The 20883-nt window shown below is 35.1% G+C and overlaps 1 protein-coding gene across 2 annotated transcripts in view; it reads left to right on the forward strand.

Annotated features, from left to right (window-relative positions):
• Positions 1-20883, forward strand: part of LOC148829504 (A disintegrin and metalloproteinase with thrombospondin motifs 20) — a 155509-nt gene that overhangs the window by 66505 nt on the left and 68121 nt on the right. For both annotated transcript variants that reach the window (XM_088924181.1, XM_088924182.1), the window contains exons 12-13: positions 17352-17497; positions 18450-18631. In XM_088924181.1, the coding sequence (XP_088780307.1) occupies positions 17352-17497; positions 18450-18631 (328 nt within the window). The remainder of the gene's footprint in view (positions 1-17351; positions 17498-18449; positions 18632-20883) is intronic.

Here is a 20883-nt window from a genome sequence, read left to right on the forward strand (position 1 = left end):
TTATAAACTTTTGTCCATGCCTAATTGGTGACAAAAGGCAAATGAAGTAACATGCTAGTTAACTCTGAGAACATCTAGCAAAGAATTTTAAACTTCTTTTAGTGTTCTAACACCATGTTATACACATTTCTGACTTTTAACTAACCTAGGTTTCAGACTGAAATCTGCTTGCTTTGGGTGCTCATTTTATTGAAAATGAAAAATTAACATTTTCAATGCAGTTCACTTAAGGTTATAAGTACACATATCATGTTGTTACGTCCCAGTGTGTGTTCTGTGTGTGTTTTTTCTGTTATGTCCACACTGCTGACCCTTGATTGTTCTCCCTTCCCCATTGGCCAACCATCACACCACTGTTTCAATATGATGTCATCATCAATCAGCCTCAGCCAATCAGAACTCATTTTATTCACTATATAACATGGAGGCTTTCAGGAAGAAAAGGCCTTTCGTTTGACTTCGGTCCCGTTTGGTTTTGGTTATCGCTTCACTTCGCATCTGGTTATTGCTTCGGCTTCGTTTGTTGGTTTGTTTTGCTTTGTGTGTGTGTATTTTCGTATAGCTTTGGCTCTGTTGTTTTGTTGTTTTTTTTGTTAGTTTCTTTGTATTTTCGTTTGTTTGTGTGTTCATCCTTGTTTTGTCATTACCTTGTCCCTGTGTTACATGTTCAACTTTTGTGTTCTTTTGTACCATGCTCCTGTTTATTACTCTTGTTTTCCCTTATTTGTCTTCCTGGTTCACTTGTGTTTTTGTGTGAACTTTTGTATATAAGGTTAGTTTAGGTTGTTGGGTACACTTACACACTTAGTTGATTTTGTATTAGTACATTAGTTTAGTACGGGTGAGTGCCATTTGTCTTGTATGGTTTTAGGTAGTCAGTGCAGGTTAGCTAGGGTGTTGAAGACGCCGAAGACGGTGTGTTTCGGGTTTTCTTTTGTAGTCAGATTAGCTTTCCCTCACTGTCCTAGCCAGCTCCATTTTGTTTGTTATTTTCTTTTCTTTGGCACCACTCTAGTTCCTTACCCTTGTTATCACGCTTCCTAGTCCCTCACCAAAACCCCCCTGCTTCCAAAAGAATTATCCTAAATGTTACACCCCTTTTCCCCTAGACACTTGGGGTCGTAACACATGTAATTAAATATTAAATGTTTATACAGTTTAAAGCACTGATAATCATGAAAAACCTGGTTTCAAGCAGATGTACTCAAACTTTTGACTGGTACTGTATGTTCTACTAATATCTGGCATAAAAAAACTAGGGTATGAAAGTACTTTTAGAATAAATGCAGTATATACCGTCAGTTCTTTTGGTGATTGTAAAGACTGGATCCAGTAAGAACATCTGTAACCTCAGTTCATGAGTGGATTGATTTTGCAACGTTAGATTATCCCGCACTGTGATAATCCTGCTTTTTAGCTACTTACTGCAATTCCTTTTCACATATTTTCTCAGTGTCTCTCTAAAAAGATGATTATGCACTCATTGTGCAACCCTTAAGACACAACATAAAAAATACTTGCTGCTGCAATTTAAGGTTTTGTATGGAGCATTTCTGAGTACACAACACCTGCAGAGTGCTGTGTTTACAAATTTGTCCCCTAGTTTTCACTCATTCATAAATACAGGGCCCTGACAGGCAGTTTATACTTTTAGAGCAAGAGAATAATGACAGAATGCTCTCTTGACGAGACTTCTTATTCTTATCAGGGTTTAGTAACCTAATAAGGCTTGTTTTTTCTGTAAAATGAGTGGGTAAGAAGAAGGCTCAGCTGTACAATTACACCTGAACTTCAGAGAGAAGAGTTTGCCTTTGGTGTTTTGAAGTCAAGCATAACATTACATAAATAAGCGTCAGTCTCTGAGGTATTCCATTTGCAGATGGCACTTTATGTTGCATCGCTGCCTTTTCAAGCAACCTGCTCTTATAAATACATTCTTTTCATAGCTCAATGTAACCATTATGTGATTAGTTTTTGTTTGGACACAGGAACAAGTATGAGCATTTTTCTCCTTCTATTGTTTCCCCTGATTGCTATTTTTCATCTGCCTTGCAGTTGTCACTCTTGTCATTCTCACTGTAACATTCCTGCTGTATTCCCACATTTGGAGAGTGAAGGTGTTTTATCCAAGTACTGTATAAAGGTGTATTATATTTGTTTTGATGCGTGCATTTGAGGGAAAGTTTTAACAACCTTTCATATTTTGATTGTTTCATATGAAAAAACTAAATTATTTTACAAGACCTTAATAACAATGTAATTTAAAAAACAACAAAAAATTACCAAACATAATTGATTCAGTATACTGGGTTTGTTCTGCGGTTGTTGTGTTATCAGACAACTATTTTTGTGTGTCTGTGCCTATAACTTTCAAATGTGATGATACCTAGATATCCACTTTTCCACCATCCAGTCAATACAGTGATTCTGTAATTCATGTCTACTCGGGGTAATACACAACCATTACTTCTCTGTTTACATACAGTAGTAATAAGACAAGTTGCAAAGGAGAGGGTGTTGTTCTGCGTTTCTTGCCAGTTCCCACAAAACAGACACTCCCATTACCTTGCAACAGCAAAAAGCTGTGATCATTTTAGGTATACAATTTCAGATGTATATTCATGAATAAGATATCATCTTCACATCATGGACTGCTGTAATAAAGCACAACTTTTATATCAGTATCAAATAAAATAAGTAGCACCTGGAAATATAAATTATTTTGGTTCTTATTTTTTCTAAAGAGCCAAACTATTGTTTTTTTCAGTTACAGATTTTCTTTTTAGAATACTGAACATTCTAGCTCTATGTCCTTGCAACTGAATCAATTTATCATTCAAAAGGTGAATCCAGATACTGTCTGTTTTGGACACCAAGAATTCTAACCCTAGGTCAGGGGTCAGCGACCTTTAAGAAAGGATGTGCCAAGAGTTGGCTCATGCACGTTTTATTTATTTGCATGTGATCAATACTTTTTTATCATCAATAATAGTCCTACTTACATTTTCATTAATAAAAAAACAACGTTAAAATATGACAATATCTAAATTAATAAATTAATATGCACTTCTCACCATTTAGTGTGAAATTTGCCCTTGCTATTTCTTGCTGAGCTACACGAAAGCAAGTTGTTAACCAGCTATGACAAAGAACCGAATGGTGAAAATGCCTGTTCACAGTGGTATGTTGATCCAAAGGCATTGAGCAGTGAAAACGCCACTTTCATACATTCAGATTTGATACATTTAAATTTTACTGGTAGGGACTTACAACAGGTCAAGACAGAGTCCGTGTTTCCGCGGTTGCTTTCTGTAGCCTCAACTGTGTTAAGGAGATCCCAGAACTTTGGTTCCACAGAAATTAGTAAAGATGGTGCTTTTTTTCCGGACATTGCTATGGCCCATTTGATAGACTTAGCCTTGTCTGCCTCATCCTTGAAGCATTTGTCTGTCGTGTTTTGTCTGAAAATATAATTGGAGACTTGATGTGCGACAAATGATGCTCTCACAACATAGAGCACAAACAGTATGGTCTTTATGTTGAACAAATCCGTCTAACTTTGTTTTCTGAGCAACCTCCATTTTGTCTAAAATGTTTGATTTCACACTTGTGAAAAATGATATAATCATATCATGAATTGTGAGCTTTCCTGTGAAAACAATAAGCTACCTGGCTAAAACAATGCTGTAAATAAAGCAAGTGAATTGTTTTTTCTACACAGAAGAGCTTCCATTGGGTAACATTTTGTAGAAAATTCCAGAACAGTCAAGCAGTTTTATCATTTCTTAACTGAATTTCTTTGTAGCTTTTTAGAATTTGATTGCACATCCCTCTTTCATTTAACAGTAGATATTAACTTTGTGTAACAGGTGGTGAAAATTTATAGAGAGATTATGTTCTTGTTTAGCATTACAGTATAGATGTTTTTGAGCAGTATAGGTGACATTTCCCCCTTTGACATTTTTTTCTCCTTTTTAAATCTTCTGACACGTTATATAACTACATTTTCAATGACAGAAACCATACATGTTTTTTTTACTCAAAACATTAAATAGGAAGCACATGTTAAAAACAGCTGGGGATTTTATTTCACATGTCCTTGAAAAGTCAGAGTGCATTCTTAATTAGGGGGCCTGAGAGTGTTTTCTAGGAAAAAGTTTGGTTTTGTTTTTAATTGAACCCTGAGTTACTTTTCTTTATTTCTTTTAAGTATTTCATTTTTCATTCAGTATTTCTGTTTCTTTTAGAGAATTAATTGGGATTAAACATACATCCAGGTGCACTCATTACAAACACAATTGCTGAACTTATACACATGGCAGATGTTTCTCATTTTTTGACTTTGTTGAATAAAGACATCGTAAACATGAACTAGCAGCAGGGAATAGAATGTAAGCAGAAAGCTTACATCCTGATTCATACAGTTGTCAGATTTTCAGAACATGAAATGGAAACAACTTTGTGCCTTGACAGACAGCAAGTCACTTGTATTTGACAGTCATTTAGGTCTTACAGAGAAGTGCCCTGGTGGTCTTATTTTATTTCATAGCTGACAGGAATCAAAATTGTAGGACCACCAATACAGCTAGGTGCCACTGGCTGGCAGCTGATATAGCTTTCTTAGGACAGCACTAAAGTTTCCAGAAAGTTAGAAGTAAGACAAAAACTGACGTAGGTGAGAGAGTTCTGACATTAAAGAAGTAATGTTGTGTGTTCCTGCTAGGTGCTATTGTCTTGATTCTATAGTGCTATCAACTTGTCTGCCTTTTGCCTTATATATAACTGTAATAAAAGTCAGTGGAATAAAAGTGTCAATCTATTATGTTATTATGTTAATAACTTGGTGAAATATCGAGAATGCCTATTATGCCTTCTAAAACAACATTCATTGTTTTCTTTCTAAAATGCACCTGCATACACTTTTTTCATCCCTCAATCCAGAAATGTACTTCATTAAATCTTTTTGAAATGTACAGGAAAGTTAATCCTATTTGGCACACATGAAGTACCCTAACTCTTTATGTCTTTATTTCTCATAATATAGTCTTTATTATATTAACAAAATAGCATATATTGTACTTAAAAGTATATATTGAAGATATCCCTGGGTATTAGTGCAGTCATGTAGGTCTGCAAGGGAGGTCTCGTTTTCTATTAAAGACATGCTCTCTTAGATCAGGCTTTTGTATTCCTGCTTTCTTCTTAAAATAAGTCATTTTAAAGTTTTTTTGTATGCAGTTTTAATGAAATGACACAAAGTATTTTTTTTATAGTGGAACAATTACTCATTTATAGTAATACTATGCATAGAATAGTAGTTTTTTTAAAGAATATGTACAGTATGTAATGGAAATACAGTATGTTTGAAAACAATAATCCAGAATAATTTATACCACACTGCACTTTATACAGAGGTCATTGCCAAATACTTTATGCTTCAAAACGTCTCTCTAACACCACACATGCTAATCTCACAAATTGGTCCACCCAGTGCTGCCTCTTGTGCCAGAAAAAAAGATTTCTTTACTTAGTGCTAGGAGAGGCATTTGTACTACGGTATTGTGCCATATCAGCACATCTGTCACAACACCCATGGACAGATTAAAACATCCTTGGAGAAATAAGGCTTTAGGCAGAGAGCAACACTGGCCAAAAACTCATTACAGTGCATACAATGCATTACAGCAGGGGTAGCAATATTCCACATTCATCTGTTTAATCTCAGATTCTCCATTCACAGAGCTTAATAATGTGGAACTTCACCTAAAGAGTAGGTGCATAAATAGAGTATGTGTTTAATGAAGAGTAAAACCAGATTAATATAACATTGGTAGTTAATTTAGATAATGCATTGTTTTCATATTGGCAGTGAGGCATTGTGGAAATGTTTTTGAATATAAATTTATTGTACAAAAACCTAAGTTTGGAGCTGCAGATTTGTATGCATTTTTGTTTTAGACTGAATTCACTTAAATTAGAAGCTTTGAAGAATAAATGCACTTGCACTAACCATTCCATTTCTGCATGTTTGGTGTTCCAGAGGGAAAAAAAATAAAAGCATTAGATACCCAGCACTGACTTTTTAAATTATCTTACAGTTCAAATAGTATTTAAGATTTAGACAAGTTTGTTTGTAGGAAAGTAAGTGATATACTAGAAATCATGTTTCTTGTACTTGCTTATGGCACATCAATACAAATCAGATTTCTATTTTTCCTAACTAATAATATAAAAGGATCTCTAATGTAAAAAGATTGTTTTGCTTTGAACTGTAAAAACTGGTTTAGTTTAAATTTCGATGGTTGTTTTCTGTACTATTAGAGAACATCTGGACCATCTACCTTTTAGCCATTAGTGGCTGAATGTGTATGATTTCCCTAGTTTATTGGCAGAAGGTCTAGCAGCTGGAAAATTAGAACTACAGAACTAAAGCTGATTAAATTACAGTGTGTACATTTTGCGGTTAACTGTTGCTATGGTTACAAAGACAAGTGGGGTCTCAAAATAAAGTTTAATTATAAACCATAAAGCATGTTAAATATATAAACTAGCTTGTTCTGTAGCTCTTTTCTGTATCATTCTTATCAACACTAGTAAAGATATGATAGTCCTCAGGCAGATATTCATGTGTTATTGTCCAGCTGGACATTCAGTTGTCATCGTCATTGGATCCCATCATTAAACTAGTAATCTAATTTGAAGTCCTTTTAATTTATTTTTGTTTTAATGTTTTCAAGCTATATATTGTAAGCATGTTTATAGGTAACATAAAATTTCTGACATTTCCAGAACTGAATACAATTAAGAATGGTCTAATTAGTGAATTAGTCAAGAGAACTAAACAAAAACTCACAAACGCTGAGGTCATGAAGACATGGATTAGAAAGCTCTATTTTATTGTGTTCCAGCAGGGATTTTATGTGTCATTTAAAGGAAAGAAAAATATTTTGAAATCCTAGACATCCAGTAATTTAAAAAAATAATATTTTAAGCATGAAAAAAAAGTTTGCTTCAGATTTTTAAAATATCTGATTATTAGTTCAATTAAGGGCCGAATTGAGCAATTGATATCCAACAAATAGTAGGGTCATCAGGATTAGGATTAAGAAGCCCTGACCTCAGGGGAAAAAAGATGACTATCAAAAAAGTTCCACCAATCTTCAGTTGTTCAAATATAAGTAATCCAAGCTTGCTAGCAAACATATGAGTTCACCCATTGCTCATAGACATAATTCTTTCTTTTTGGCCAAATGTGCAATTAGTGTAAATCTTAACTGTTGTAAATACAGCATTTCTGTTTTTCCTCAGGCATTACTTCTTGCTTGTCATTAAATCTATGAAATGAAAAGAGAAACCCTGACTTGGCAGATAGTATATTTATTTTTCAAAATACTTTGTAATCTAATTTAACTTTTTCTTGGCAATATTTTATCTACATTCTTTCCAGAATTGCAACACAAGTTGAACTCAAATTGAGGTAGGTACAGTATTAGAAAAGCTTTAACACTGAACATCTGTAGAGGATTGAAAAATTAGATCCAACAGCAGTGGTTAGGTTTCATATCTAGAAGGTTGTGGGCTCAGATCTTAGGTGGAACATTACAGGTGTGTTCTTGAGAAAGTTGCTTAACCAGAACTGTATCAGTAAAATACACAGCTGGACTCTTGAAGCAGTTTCCTATGTTGGTGTAATGTGTAGACAGCTTTGTAGGGGAAGTCAAACTCCAAAATGCAAGTATCAAAAAATAAAAAAGGCATGCATGCTACAATAAAATATATTTTAAAGGATTTTTGCTGCATTTTTAATGTTTTATCCATCCATTTTCAAACTGGTTCTTCCAATTCAGGATCATTAGGGATGGCACTCTGTAACTTTGATTCTAAAATTCCCTTCAGTTCCTCTAGTAATAAACATGTCTAAGAAACTAACTAACACAAATAACTTCAGTATACCGTGTATCTATGGATATTTAAAAATATAGATATTAGTCCTTCTTGAATGATTAAATTTGAATATTCAGATATTCAGCAATTAATAAGAATCTTCAATGGTAATGTACTAGTGCTTAACCATATCTCAAAATCTGTTGTTTTCCCCTCAAAAGAGTCCTACACAGGGAAAATGTATGTGTCAAATTTGAAAAAACAATAGAGATGGCCATGACAAAATTGAGCTGATTTCACACAGAATGACCCATTATTATCATTGTAATAGTGACCATTAGAAAAGGACAACTCTTTTGGCACTATGGAAATAGTGACTTTCAAACAACTTCTGATTAATGATATTATCATTGCCAATAGAAAAGGAATTTAGTTGTAGTTTATAGTATAATCCCAAAGTATTGTGAAGTATTGGTACAATGAAGGCTAAAGTGAGATTTTTGTGGTGTTAATTTAGTCACCAGTTTTGATTTAGTCATAGTCTTAGGCAAATCAAATAAATGTATTTAATTCATAGTCACTCCCTCTGCTCCCACTTTCAATTTAGTCTCATCAACTAAATGTTGACTATAGTTAGTCTTACTTTTAGTCAACTTAAAGTTATTAGTTTTAATCACATTTTAGTCAAGTAGTTTAATTTATTTGTAAAAGAACAGGTAATGGTTTATTCCACGATGAAAGGAATAATCTCTTTTATTTTCCTTTCAGCATGGAATAAACATTTACCTGTTCTTTTGCAGCCTATGCATGCTGATGCAACTACCTACTTGAACTAATTTATTTGTATAATGTATTTCTAAGAAAATATTTAACACACTCATAAGATTCTGTCCAAAAGCATAAGTCTTTGTTGCACAATCTAAAGCATACTTATCCCCACAAAGGTCAAATATCCAATACAATAATATGTATGCAATAAAGGATTAATAATAAATCATCTTTAACAGAGACATCGTATGAATCTTTCCTAATAAGAAAATCTATTTAGTCACTGTTAATAATAATCCTGTAGTTTTATATAAAGTTTTTTGTCAAGTTATTTTTTCAAAGTTTCAAACAAATATCATTATACATTTATTCAGTAGAGGCTTCTGCCAGTACTGACTTTGCAATAACTAGGCTGGTGCTTCAGGTCTGTCACAGCTTTTTCCACACACTCTCTTCCAAAGACATGAGATGGAATGCCAGCATGCTATATACACTATAAGATATTGGCACTATGATCATAATTTCTTTGTTAACTAAACACCCAGCTACATAAACAAACTACATGTAATTAAAGAACATTCTTTTCTGATGGCTGTTACATCCTGTGAAAAACAGTATGCAAAAAGCTTTTTACTGACTCACTTTAACATTCTAAAAATAAAATATAAAAAAAATCAAATTGCTGACAGAGTGCCATTAAGAAGCTGAAATGCGGCGCACATAACATGTTCGATGTTTTGAGTAACTTACCTCTTACACATTAATCTCTAGCCAAGACAAAAAATACTGTAGTAATTTCCTAATTCACAAACTGTAAAATATGGTTTATTCTTGCTTAGTTTACTATTTAATTTGTTGACTAGCTACAATGTACAAAAATGATTAGTGCAAAAGTGTCTGGGTGGCACTTTAAATTTGTTGTAGTTTTTCAACTCATGATGTAGCTGCATTGTGTTTATCTTTAGTAATGTTTTACAATAACTTTTCCTGGTTTGCTTGTCCTACTGTATATGAAGCACTGCCGAACTTCAGATCTTTTTCTTTAGCTGAAAGCATGGGGTCACAAGCATTTCTTGCATCTCCGCTGCTTTTCTTTTTCTAAGCAAGGTGTTCTAGTTTTAATATTTAATTAAATTAGTGTAGCGTATACATCTTATTGTTTGTTTTGGGTACCAATCAATTAACACACAATAAGAATTCATGACATGAGGTGTGGAAAACACCGGCTGGAAATGAGGGACAGTTAGAAAACAAAAGAGAAGAGGAGAGAAAGTGGCACACCCTGATACTTGTGAATCTTGCACAGCAGTAGGCCTGAGGCACCATGCAGTGCACACAGCCCTGGGATTGTACCTGTAGCAGCCAGCCTACTGTTGGCCAGACAGAAAGTAAATACCCAAATGGTGAATCTCATTTGACAAAATTTATTTCAACATGAGTTTAGTCAAAGAGTTCATTTCATCTCATCTTAATTCACTCAAAGAAAAATGCAATGCAATTAAGTTTTCATCATCGGCGTTGTGGATTATTTTCATGAGTGTTTCGTGATCGTTAATTAAAATGAAAAACAGATCATTGACAAATATTTTCATCAGAATTTGTACTGATGAAATTAACACTGGATTTTAACCATCAAGTCATATAATAATCATTTCTCATTAAAAATAATTTTATTTTGAAGACAATTCATTTTGGGTCAGATCAGCTAAATGATAGTGTTGAACCTCTTAATTTTGAAGGAGCATAAATATTGGGACAATTGACTAGCAGGAGTATCTTTTTGATCACATGATTGTTGTTGGGCACAAAAGAGGTGTGAGCATACTATCAACCTGTTTCACTTCACCTTTACTCTTTGGAGTCCATAATCTAAACAAAAGTGAAATACTTTTTTTTTATTTGAGAAAAGGGGGAATTGTGAAGCTGAAAGCAAAAAAAATACAATCAGAACCACAACACATAAATTAGGCAAACCAAAATCAACAATTTGGAATATAATAATGAAGAAAGAAACCACAGGTATAATTACCAATCATCTAATACCAGGCTGGTCAAGAAAAACATCTGCACTTGATGACAGAAAAAGTATCAGAGCTGTCAAGGAAAATCCTTAAACAACTGTCGGTGAAATCACCATCAACCTCCAGAGTGTGGTGGTGAAGGTATCAAAATTCACAATTTGCACAACACTGAGCTAGGGGAATTACAAAGGCTGTACTTCAAGATGTAAATTTCTCATCAACAAGAACATAAACTGTTTATGAGAAATTGAGAATAAGATCATCCATTACCAAAGTCATGGAAATATTAAAGTGTGGAAAAAAAGAAGATACAGGTTCTCCAAAGAATACTACTTCCTCCCTGAGGTATAGTGGAGATAAGTCAAGTTTTTGGCATGCATGGCTGTCTATTTACGGAAGTAGCAGATTTAATTCAGACATTTAAAGAAACATTTTGCATGCTTATAAAGAGCAAATAAAATACTTCAAACAAAATACATATTGGATTGACCTGCCACATGCAGTATAAGAATGACCCAAAACACAGAGTCTATGCAAATACGTTGTTGTGGATAATTATAGTGTAGTCAAATAATTTCCTAGATTTAAATCCAATTGAACATGTAATTTTTATATCGAGCAAAAAAATAAAGTCTGAAAATCTCAAAATGGCTGCAACAAATGCTTGGTAAAGCAACACATATTTGAGTTTGATGAGATCAAAGGGTTGCAGAGTTCATGCAGTTATTGCTTCAAAGGGATATGCTAGCAAATGCTGATACTCTGAACTTTACATGAAATATATGTGTCCCAATGCTTATGGTCCCTTGAAGACTTACAAACTAAATTTGCTTGACTGTAAACAAAAAATACAGTTTTGATTTACTGTCCCAATACTTTGGGAGGACAGTGCCCTGCAGGATACCAGATATGACCAACATTCTCAAGAAGGAACAATGTCCAGTTTGAACAAACTGTATTCTATTAGGTAAGATTTAGACGATGATAAAGCAGTTTCATTAGTACATACTTGAATTTAGAAGATGTGACTACACGTAGTCATACATGGTCTGACAAAATCCATGGTAATGCTCACTTTAGAATCTTTGAGAAAATTCTCCAACATTTTCTACACTCCTCTTTGTCAGTCTCATGGAAACTGTCATCGTGAGAAGTTCAGTGAAGTTGTGATGGCCTTTTTTGACCATTTTTATTGTACATTTGTTTTGGTTATTGCACTTACCAAGCAGCATGACAGCATTTGAACGTAGTAGTATAGGGAAGAAAAATAAGTTTATGACATTAGCGGAAAAACAAGTCCTCAACTTCCAAGTACATCATCATCACCAATACCCTTCCTCATCATCATTTAAATGCTCTCATTGTACAATGTAAATATTATTTTATTATATTTTAATTTCATAGACAAGACAGTATTGGTAGGACCATTTATTTGTGTGCAATACTATACACTGGATATAGAAAGTCACCACCCCCTTTCAAAATGTGTACCTTTTGTTGTATGACACTTCTGTTGTATGCACATAAAAACACATTAGATTAGGCTTGTTCCATTTTTATTTATACACAGTAACCCACATTAGCCAAGTTAAACAAAAACACCTCCCTTACAATTGCATTTGTAAACTTGCTCAGGTATAACCAATCACTTTACAAACTATACACCAAACTAATTGGCTCCCACCTGTGATCAGTTGTGGTGATTTTGATTAGTTCAGAATAAAAGCAGCTGTTTCTAGAGGATCCCACTGCTTGAATGTGCATTTCAAAGCAAAGAATCCACTATGGGTAGAAAGGTGCTTTCAAAAGAACTTTTGAGATAAAGTTGTGGATGGCTATAAAAGCATTTGAAAGGCTTTAAGTATCCCTTGGAGCACAGTGAAGACCATCATTATGAAGTGGAAGGCGTATGGTACCACCCAGACCTTGCCTAGATCAGGCCTTCCCTCCAAACTGGATGACCAAGCAAGAAGGAGACTGATCAGAGAGACTACCAAGAGGCCGATGGCAACTTTGAATGAGCTACAGGCCTTAATGGCAAAGACTGGTCATTGTGTGCATGTGACAACAATATCACAAGCGCTCCACAAATCTCGCCTGTATAGGAGGGTGACAAGAAAAAAGCCACTCCTTAAAGGTCACATCAAGTCTTGTTTATGTTTTGCTAAAAAGCACCTTAAAGATTCTGTGGCCGAAGCCAAACTTTTTGACCGGATGCAAAACGGTACATCTGGCGAAAACCCAATACATCTTACCATCCAAAGAACACCATTCCTACAATAATGCATGGTGGTGGCAGTATCCTGTTGTGGGGGTGTTTTTCTCCAGCTAGGACTGTGGTACTTGTCAGGATAGAAGGGAAGATGGATGGTGCAAAATACAGGCAAATTCTTGAAGAAAACCTGCAGCCAGGAAGTTGAAAACGGGAAGACGGTTCACCTTTCAACATGACAATGACCCAAAGCACACCACCAAGGCAACCATACAGTGGCTGAAGGACAGGAAGGTGAATGTCCTTGAGTGGCCTAGTCAGAGCCCCGACCTAAATCCCATCGAAAATCTTTGGAATGACTTGAAGAGGGCAGTCCATCAATGGTCACCACGCAGTTTGACTGAGCTTGAACAATTTTGTAAGGAGGAATAGGCAAATATTCCTGCCTCTAGGTGTGCAAAGTTGGTAGAGATGTATCCAAACAGACTCAAGGTGTCATCCAAGCAAACCACCAAGTATTACCTCAGGGGGGGGGTCTCTTATTCAACCCAGTTATTCTACTTTTTTTCAGAAGTTTTGCTTTCTTTTTTTAACCTGGATGTTGCAAGGTACAATTTGTAAGTAAAAGTGGGAAAAAATCTGATTTTATTTGTGTTCTTTTTGGGCTTTAGGTCAACAAAAGGTGAACTTTTTGAAAGGGTGTGGTGACTTTCTATATCGACTGTAGATATATACTGTAGATATTAATGGGTGACTTTGCACTGCCACATTCACATACAGTATCCTTATTTATTACATGAGGTGTTAAGTTTCTTCAATTTGGATTTGCCTAACATGCCACTATGGAAATATGTAGCTAATGTGCTGGGCAAGGGTATTCTGTAATAACAACCTTTTCTAATTTATTCAGTTTAGATGCTCAACAGCATCAAAAGCAACACTGAGGTCCAGCAGGACAAGAATGCATAAAATATTGTTACACTCATCAGTAAATCATTAGTGAATTAGTGATTGTAACAATAACTGTTTCAGTATTATACATCAATTTTGATATGGTAACTTAGCTATTGGTTGCAAATTGCTAAAGCTCTGTATTTTTAACAGAGGTATAATTTATGTTAGTTTATGGACTGAGGATTCAATTTCATATCTTCATGACATGTGTGACAATGGGACAGAAAACATAGTAATACCTAACAGACATTCTTTCCTCTGTTGTATTTAAGAAAGCAGCACACAGGGATAGAAAATTGGCAGCTGCCAATATCATATGGAGGTACAATGTACTGTAATTGTCTAATGAACAATTCAGTGAAAGCAGGAGAAAAGAGTTGTTGCCACATCAATTTCTATTAAATAATGAGAAATGACAAAATGCAAATGAGAAAAAAGCAAAGGTAAAGGTAAATATAAATAACAGGAGGAGCTGCAGATTGCTTCATGTAATCACAAACATTAACTTGTTCTTAACTTGTTTTTCAACTTCTGGATATCCTATGACTTCAAAGTCCATGGTCATTTTTGGACTGTTCAGTGAAATCCCGATTTAATATGTCATCAGCAAAAAATATATGTAAAACATATATTGTGATGTGAATATGTCATTAGCTTTTAGATTTTAAAAATGACAATTGATAAAGTAGACAATGAAAATAAAATTATATACTAATAACACTTAGAACACCATTTTAGCCTTGTTAAAAAATCATAAACCTGGCTGACTTACCTTAATTAATATATTCCCGAAGATTATACACAGTTCATGCATTTTAAATACCGAAATTCTTGCATTATTCAAAACCATGGTTTATAATGCTAACAGGAAAGATTACAACATTATTGAACCTTTCTTTGTTTGGTCAATGATGATGTTAAAATAAGAATGTATTGCTATATAACTCCTAGAGTGTTTACTTTGGTGAGTTTAATCCACCTTTTGTTTTTGTTTCTACATTTTGACCACAGTGACAGCCTGTATTGTGAAAATCTCAGTATGTACACCTCCCAGCTCTTGGCTTATGAAGTTTAAGAACCATCATATGATTTGGCTTGTTGCTTGTGTGTTTTTCTGACTGACAGGCAGCTTCTTCTCACCTTCTGTATTCAACATCTACTGTTGTTTCCGTAGCAAAATGTCCTGATTAATATCCAACTGACAGCATTTAATACCCACAATCAAGTGTCAAAAATTTAAAGTGTCAGTGCACTAATTTGTAGCAGCTTTCTAGGTTTAATATATGAGGGCTACTGTTCCTTCATGGCATTTGTCATAGTCTTCTCTTTGTGGTAATATGACACAGAATATACAGTAGACTTTAAGGACATTGAATTAGAAAGCAGAATGAGTGAAGCACATTTGTAAAATCAGAAGCAGGACTGAATTAAACATATTTATTAGGATAATTGAATTGCCAAAAATGTACTGCAGCTGTGGTGCATTGTTACACTGTTGAAAGAGAATGGAAACTAAATCTAATCAGGTATGTGGAAAATAATGTAATTGTAACTGGAACATCCATCTGCTCTGTGCAGATCAGTGTGATTCTCAGTTTTGTGTTGCGTGTCAGTTTCAAAAATATATTCCATCTGCCTTTAATGGAGCTTTAACAGCGACTTCATTTTTTAATGCCTGACGATGTGTAACTTTTCTTTTACTACAATATATTTTATTAGCAAAACTTACAGATTCATTTTTGAATAACCTGAATAACATTTATGTTCATGTGTTTTGTTTACATTTTATTTATTTTTTGTGTTTTGTTTGTTTAAGGTAATCTTTCACTGCTTTATTTTTTTGTATTTGTAAATATTAATTTAGTTAACCTTTACCTTTAGAGAGATTTATCTATATCTGTCTTATGATATTATGTGGTATTTTAAAACTGGCAATAGAGAGTGTGTTTATTGCAGAATTATTTCTCAATAAATGTCATTGGCAGGTCTAGATGGATATGCTGAGGTGGACTTTTTTGCACTCAAAATCAGGTCTGATAATTATAATTCAGTCTGTAGTTCTTTTAAATAAGGCCTTAAAGTTATTCATGTAATAGCACATAATAACATTCTAATCGGAAGAAAAATGTTCTTTAATACCTGTGCTGCAGAAAGGTCTGTCATTTGAATTTGAATTATCAATGTTTTACAAGACTTTGCTTCTGTGTCCAGACTCTGTTTTACATCTTACTGTATGCCTGTTGCAATTATGTCCTGCATTCCACTGAAGCAGAGATTAAAGTTGTCTTAATAATAGTAGTGTTGAAAAATCCATTAAAAGGATGTATTATTGATATGAATATATAAATGTTATTCATAATATATATATATATTACTACATTTTAAGTATACAGGAGGATGTGGCACTGAGAATGTATTGCTTATTTTCATACTTTAGTTCAGTGTATGTTTACATTGATGATAGTGTGACATTTTTAAAAGCTACTAAGGCAGTATAAAGTCAAGTATCTACACATGTACTTCTAAAGAGTATTTCTCCATAAATAAAATGTGTACTATATTTATAAAACTGCTTTTGGCCAAGTGGTAACATCTTTTGTCTTGTGTCTTGAAGCACAGTTACTTGATAACAAGAAAGAAAACAATAAATAAAAGTGGCTATTTACAAGTAAGTTTGGCAGGGTTTCTTTTACAACAGGACATTGCAATGCAGAGCTTTTCTTAAACATAATATAGAACAGTGCCACTGCTTCATGAACACTGGCTCTCTAAATAGATCTCCTGTCATGTTTGCACTTTCTGTCAGTAATTCCTTCACAAACAACAAAAAGCTTTATCTGCAGATAAAAATACACATCCATGTTTCAGATAGACATTTCATATCTGCTTCATATAAGATCTATATGCTATAGATAAAGTGTATAATCCAAAATCTTGTCACAAGTCTTATGTGTTCTTCCACCCTCTTTTTGGTGAGGTCTTCCCTGTCTGTCATCATGCAGTGTATAGACTCAAACTCAAGTTTCCCTTTCTTATCTGGTATCTCACATCATTTTAGAATATACGTGTACGGGTCTCTATCTACTTTTGCAAATCTTAACTAATTTTACAGTGTGGGATTTAATACAGGCAGATGATGTCCTAAGTACATTCACCTTTTGACATTAGAAAAGCAAATTTTGAGGGGATATAAAGACTCTTTTGTTAGTTGACCTTTTCCTGATTTCGACTTCTGTGATGTTACCATTATGAGAAAAAAAAAACTGTAACCAATAATCTTGGAAATTTATGAAAATAATCTAAAAGAATTAGGAATATGTAAACCACATACACAAGAAAACAGAAACGGAAAAGATGATCATGGGAAAGCTTCATTACTGAAGGAGTTCAGTCCTTTATTGGATGGAATGGATGGATAAGCCGAATTTCAAATCCTATAAAGATAATATCTCCACACACGCTTCCGAAATGACAACGCTTTCTCAGAGTCACTGTTTTATTACCATACGCAGCACTGTCGACATGGTAAATGTGTGACCAAAGAAATGGAGGTGCGACCAGTGCATGGAGAGTGGGGGCCATGGGGTCCATACAGCACCTGCTCCAGATCATGTGGAGGAGGAATTAGAAGTGCAGCCAGAGACTGTAATAAACCTGAGTGAGTGCTTTTTTACCATCCTCTTTTTTGTTGCTTGTGCCTGATGCTTTATACCTTTTTTTTACCCAGAGTCATATTGTTCTTTAAAGTCATGATTGTGAAAGAAAAGAAAACAAAACTAGTTTTTGAAAAATATGTTGCTTTTTTTCCCTTTGACAAAGGTATTAGGAACTTTGGACAAAGCTTAGCAAGAATAATTAGAAATTAAAATGTCATGCTATCTAATGGAATTCTGATACATTCATCTCACAAAGTCCTGACAAGCATTTGCCAGTTCACTGGCTTATGAGACACAGATGTCACATATCATAGCATCTCAAATATGGAGAGAAGGGCATCCGTGCCATTCTCACGTTTCCGTCTCTCCACAAATCACTCTTACACAAGCAGCAAGAGGACATTGTCCTGCTGCAATGCTGTCATATACGGATAAGCCTACAGCAATAAGAGCAGCAATAAGGTCTTGGGACGTTATCATGGTAAACTCAGGTTGTCTTCATCTAATCAGTGCTCTGTGGTGACTAGAGACTCCTGTTTCCATTACACTTGGACCTCTAATCAGCTAATCTGTAGTACACAACAATTTAGAGGACTGAACATAAAAGGACTTGACTTCATTGCTTGTAAGGATTCTGAGGTTATGTAGTCCAGCCTACAAAATAAGAATTGCACAAAGGTGTTGTTCATTTGATAAGCAAGTTATGTTGCTCCCCTTTCTGTTTTACTTTCTTGATTTTTTCCTGACATCACATGCAGCTGGTTAAATATTCTGTTTACCTGTGGCCTATTAACCACAGGGTGGTTTAGTGTTTATGCAACTCACAGAGTTACACTTAATTTTTCTGAAAACACTGAAACATAATGTTGTATTTCTATTACTGCTCTGTGTATAAATACACAATTGTTAATAATATATTAAGTTTTGGAGATGATCTTAAAATATGTTTTGCAGGCCACGAAATGGAGGGAAATTCTGTGTTGGGCGGCGTATGAAATTCCGATCGTGTAATACTGAGGCTTGTCCCAAAGGATGGAAGGACTTCCGAGAGGAACAGTGCTCTCAGTTTGATGGCAAACATTTTAATATCAATGGTCTACCTCCCACTGTACGATGGGTTCCAAAATACAGTGGCAGTAAGTAGTACTGAAAATGGCAAATTCACAGTGGAGCATATTCAGCTATTCACAATGGAGGAGAGCTTGAATTTTAAAACTTTTGAATTGTTTCCATTTTGTGTTATTCAAGAGTATTCTTTTTCAATTAAGTCTTGTGTTTTTAAAGCTTACAAAATACTGTGAAAACTGGGCTTTGGTTTTCGCTGATACACATTAGTTCTGCTCAGTGTGTCCCACAGCAATGACTGTGGTTTTTGTTTTTGGTCACTGGTCAGCCCGCATGTCTACTAATGCAGTGGATCTCAGCCCTGGTCTTGGAGGACCCCTGTGTCTTCTTGTTTTCATTCCAAATGAGCTTTTAATCACTGAGGCTAATTGATGCTTTTAATTGTACTTCTTGCTCGATTAGATCTTTTTAAGTTGTCTCTGCACTCACATTGGTTTCAGAAATCTGCTGCTCAAGTGTTTTCACTAAGAAATTTAGCTTTGTTGAGTCTGTTCTCAATTGGCTTATGAAATGGTTGTTTCCTTATTTTGAAAATGGTGGCCAATGAATGATGTCAAAACAGAGGTGGGAATCACACTTTTTTTTGCATAGCTTAATTTATATACTTTTCACACATCTGAAAACAGAGAGAATTATTCATGATTGATGCAAATCACTAACCCTATCCATTGGCTTAAGAGTTTTAGTAATCTTGCAAAGATAAGTTATCATTGTGATAGAGAGTTCAGTTGAAATGGAATGTAAAATTAAAGACAAAGATCACCCAGGATCAGGGCAGAGGACCACTGTACTGGTGTATAACCAGGAAAAGGAAAAAAGCTTTCACGTAATTTTCAAAGTTCCACATATTCAATAGTCCGAAAATCAGAAGTTAGAATGTACTATTCCTACAAAAGCATTATTTTTTTCAGACTGAATAATAAAGAATTTAACATTACACTTACTCGTGCAGCTGGACATGATCACATTCTGGCAAAGCAAATGACAGTTTGGCACAGTTTTACATCAGAAGAGAAAATGTCAGAAAAACTAAATTTACACTATAAAAATACACTTTAAAACTTTTATTGTTTGACCTTTCCAGATATACAAGTTATAAAAAAGCAGATCACCTCATGATAAGGGGAGTATAAAGCAGATCATTTTCATAGATTGTTTTTTTGCAATGCATTTTATCATCTTAAAATTCATTTTATTAATAAAATCATGTTATCTCATTCTATATAGATGAACATCTTTAAACCTTTATTAAAATGCACATAAACCATCCCTATAATGTGGGTGTTGAGGAGGTGTCTGGAACAAGTTTTCCTTCCCTCCCTATACTTGCCTAACTCCCACTTCACCTAAACACATATCAGTGGAAGTCCCAGCTCAGTCAATTCTGTGTAGGGCAATGTGCTCAGTAACTGTCTCCTTACCGGCAGGATGGCATGGCAATGATCAAGTCTGCTACTCAAACTAAAGTAATGATGATGTCTAATTTTTATCCAAACCAGAATATTTTCCAGAATGTTTACTATAACTGTATTCCTGAGATTTAAGATCTTACCCTCCAGAGACTTGTGAGGGTCTGATTAGACAACCCCTGTCTATTCTGATTGTCTGTCTATAGGGAACTGTGGCCACAGTGCATGAGAATGTAAACTTTTTTTCACGCCCTCTACAGCTAGAGGGCGCTCTTACTCTGTCTTGTCCCTAGTTTCCTATGCTTTGCTTGTTTTTCTGGTGTGTCTCTGTCTGGGGCTATATACTTCCGGGTCACGCTTTCCTCCTCGCTCATGATCGTGGCCTGAGGGCATAGGTTTCTATACAGCATTTCCTGAACAGCCGAGCCTGGGCTAACCCCCGTCCCGCCTCTACGCATAGGGTCTTTTTTCGCTCTCCTGCCATTCGTTCCTCCTTTCCGACACCCGTGACAGAATGCTGAGCCATCTCCTGGCCCCACGAGCGGTGCTTTTTGTTTTTCTGCAGTGTTTTGGGCCTTTTTTTTCAGTTCTTCTATTCTAATCGAGGGATGCTTCTCCCAACATCCGTGCCTGTGAGCAGGTCATTCAGTGGTGTGCCGTCCCAACATCCGCGTATGAATACCTGGCTTTCCTCGGGTTGTCACTCCCGGCATCCATGATTGAATGTTGAGCTGGCTCTCCTATTCTCATTGCGGGATACCACTTCCGACATCCATGCCTGTGAGCGGGCCTACTGCCTGGTTCTCCTCGGGTTGTTACTTCTGGCATCCGTGATAGAATATTGAGCTTTTTTT

This window comes from Atractosteus spatula, chromosome 8, assembly GCF_055471065.1.
Source record: "Atractosteus spatula isolate fAtrSpa1 chromosome 8, fAtrSpa1.hap1, whole genome shotgun sequence".
Taxonomy (NCBI): Eukaryota; Metazoa; Chordata; class Actinopteri; order Semionotiformes; family Lepisosteidae; genus Atractosteus; species Atractosteus spatula.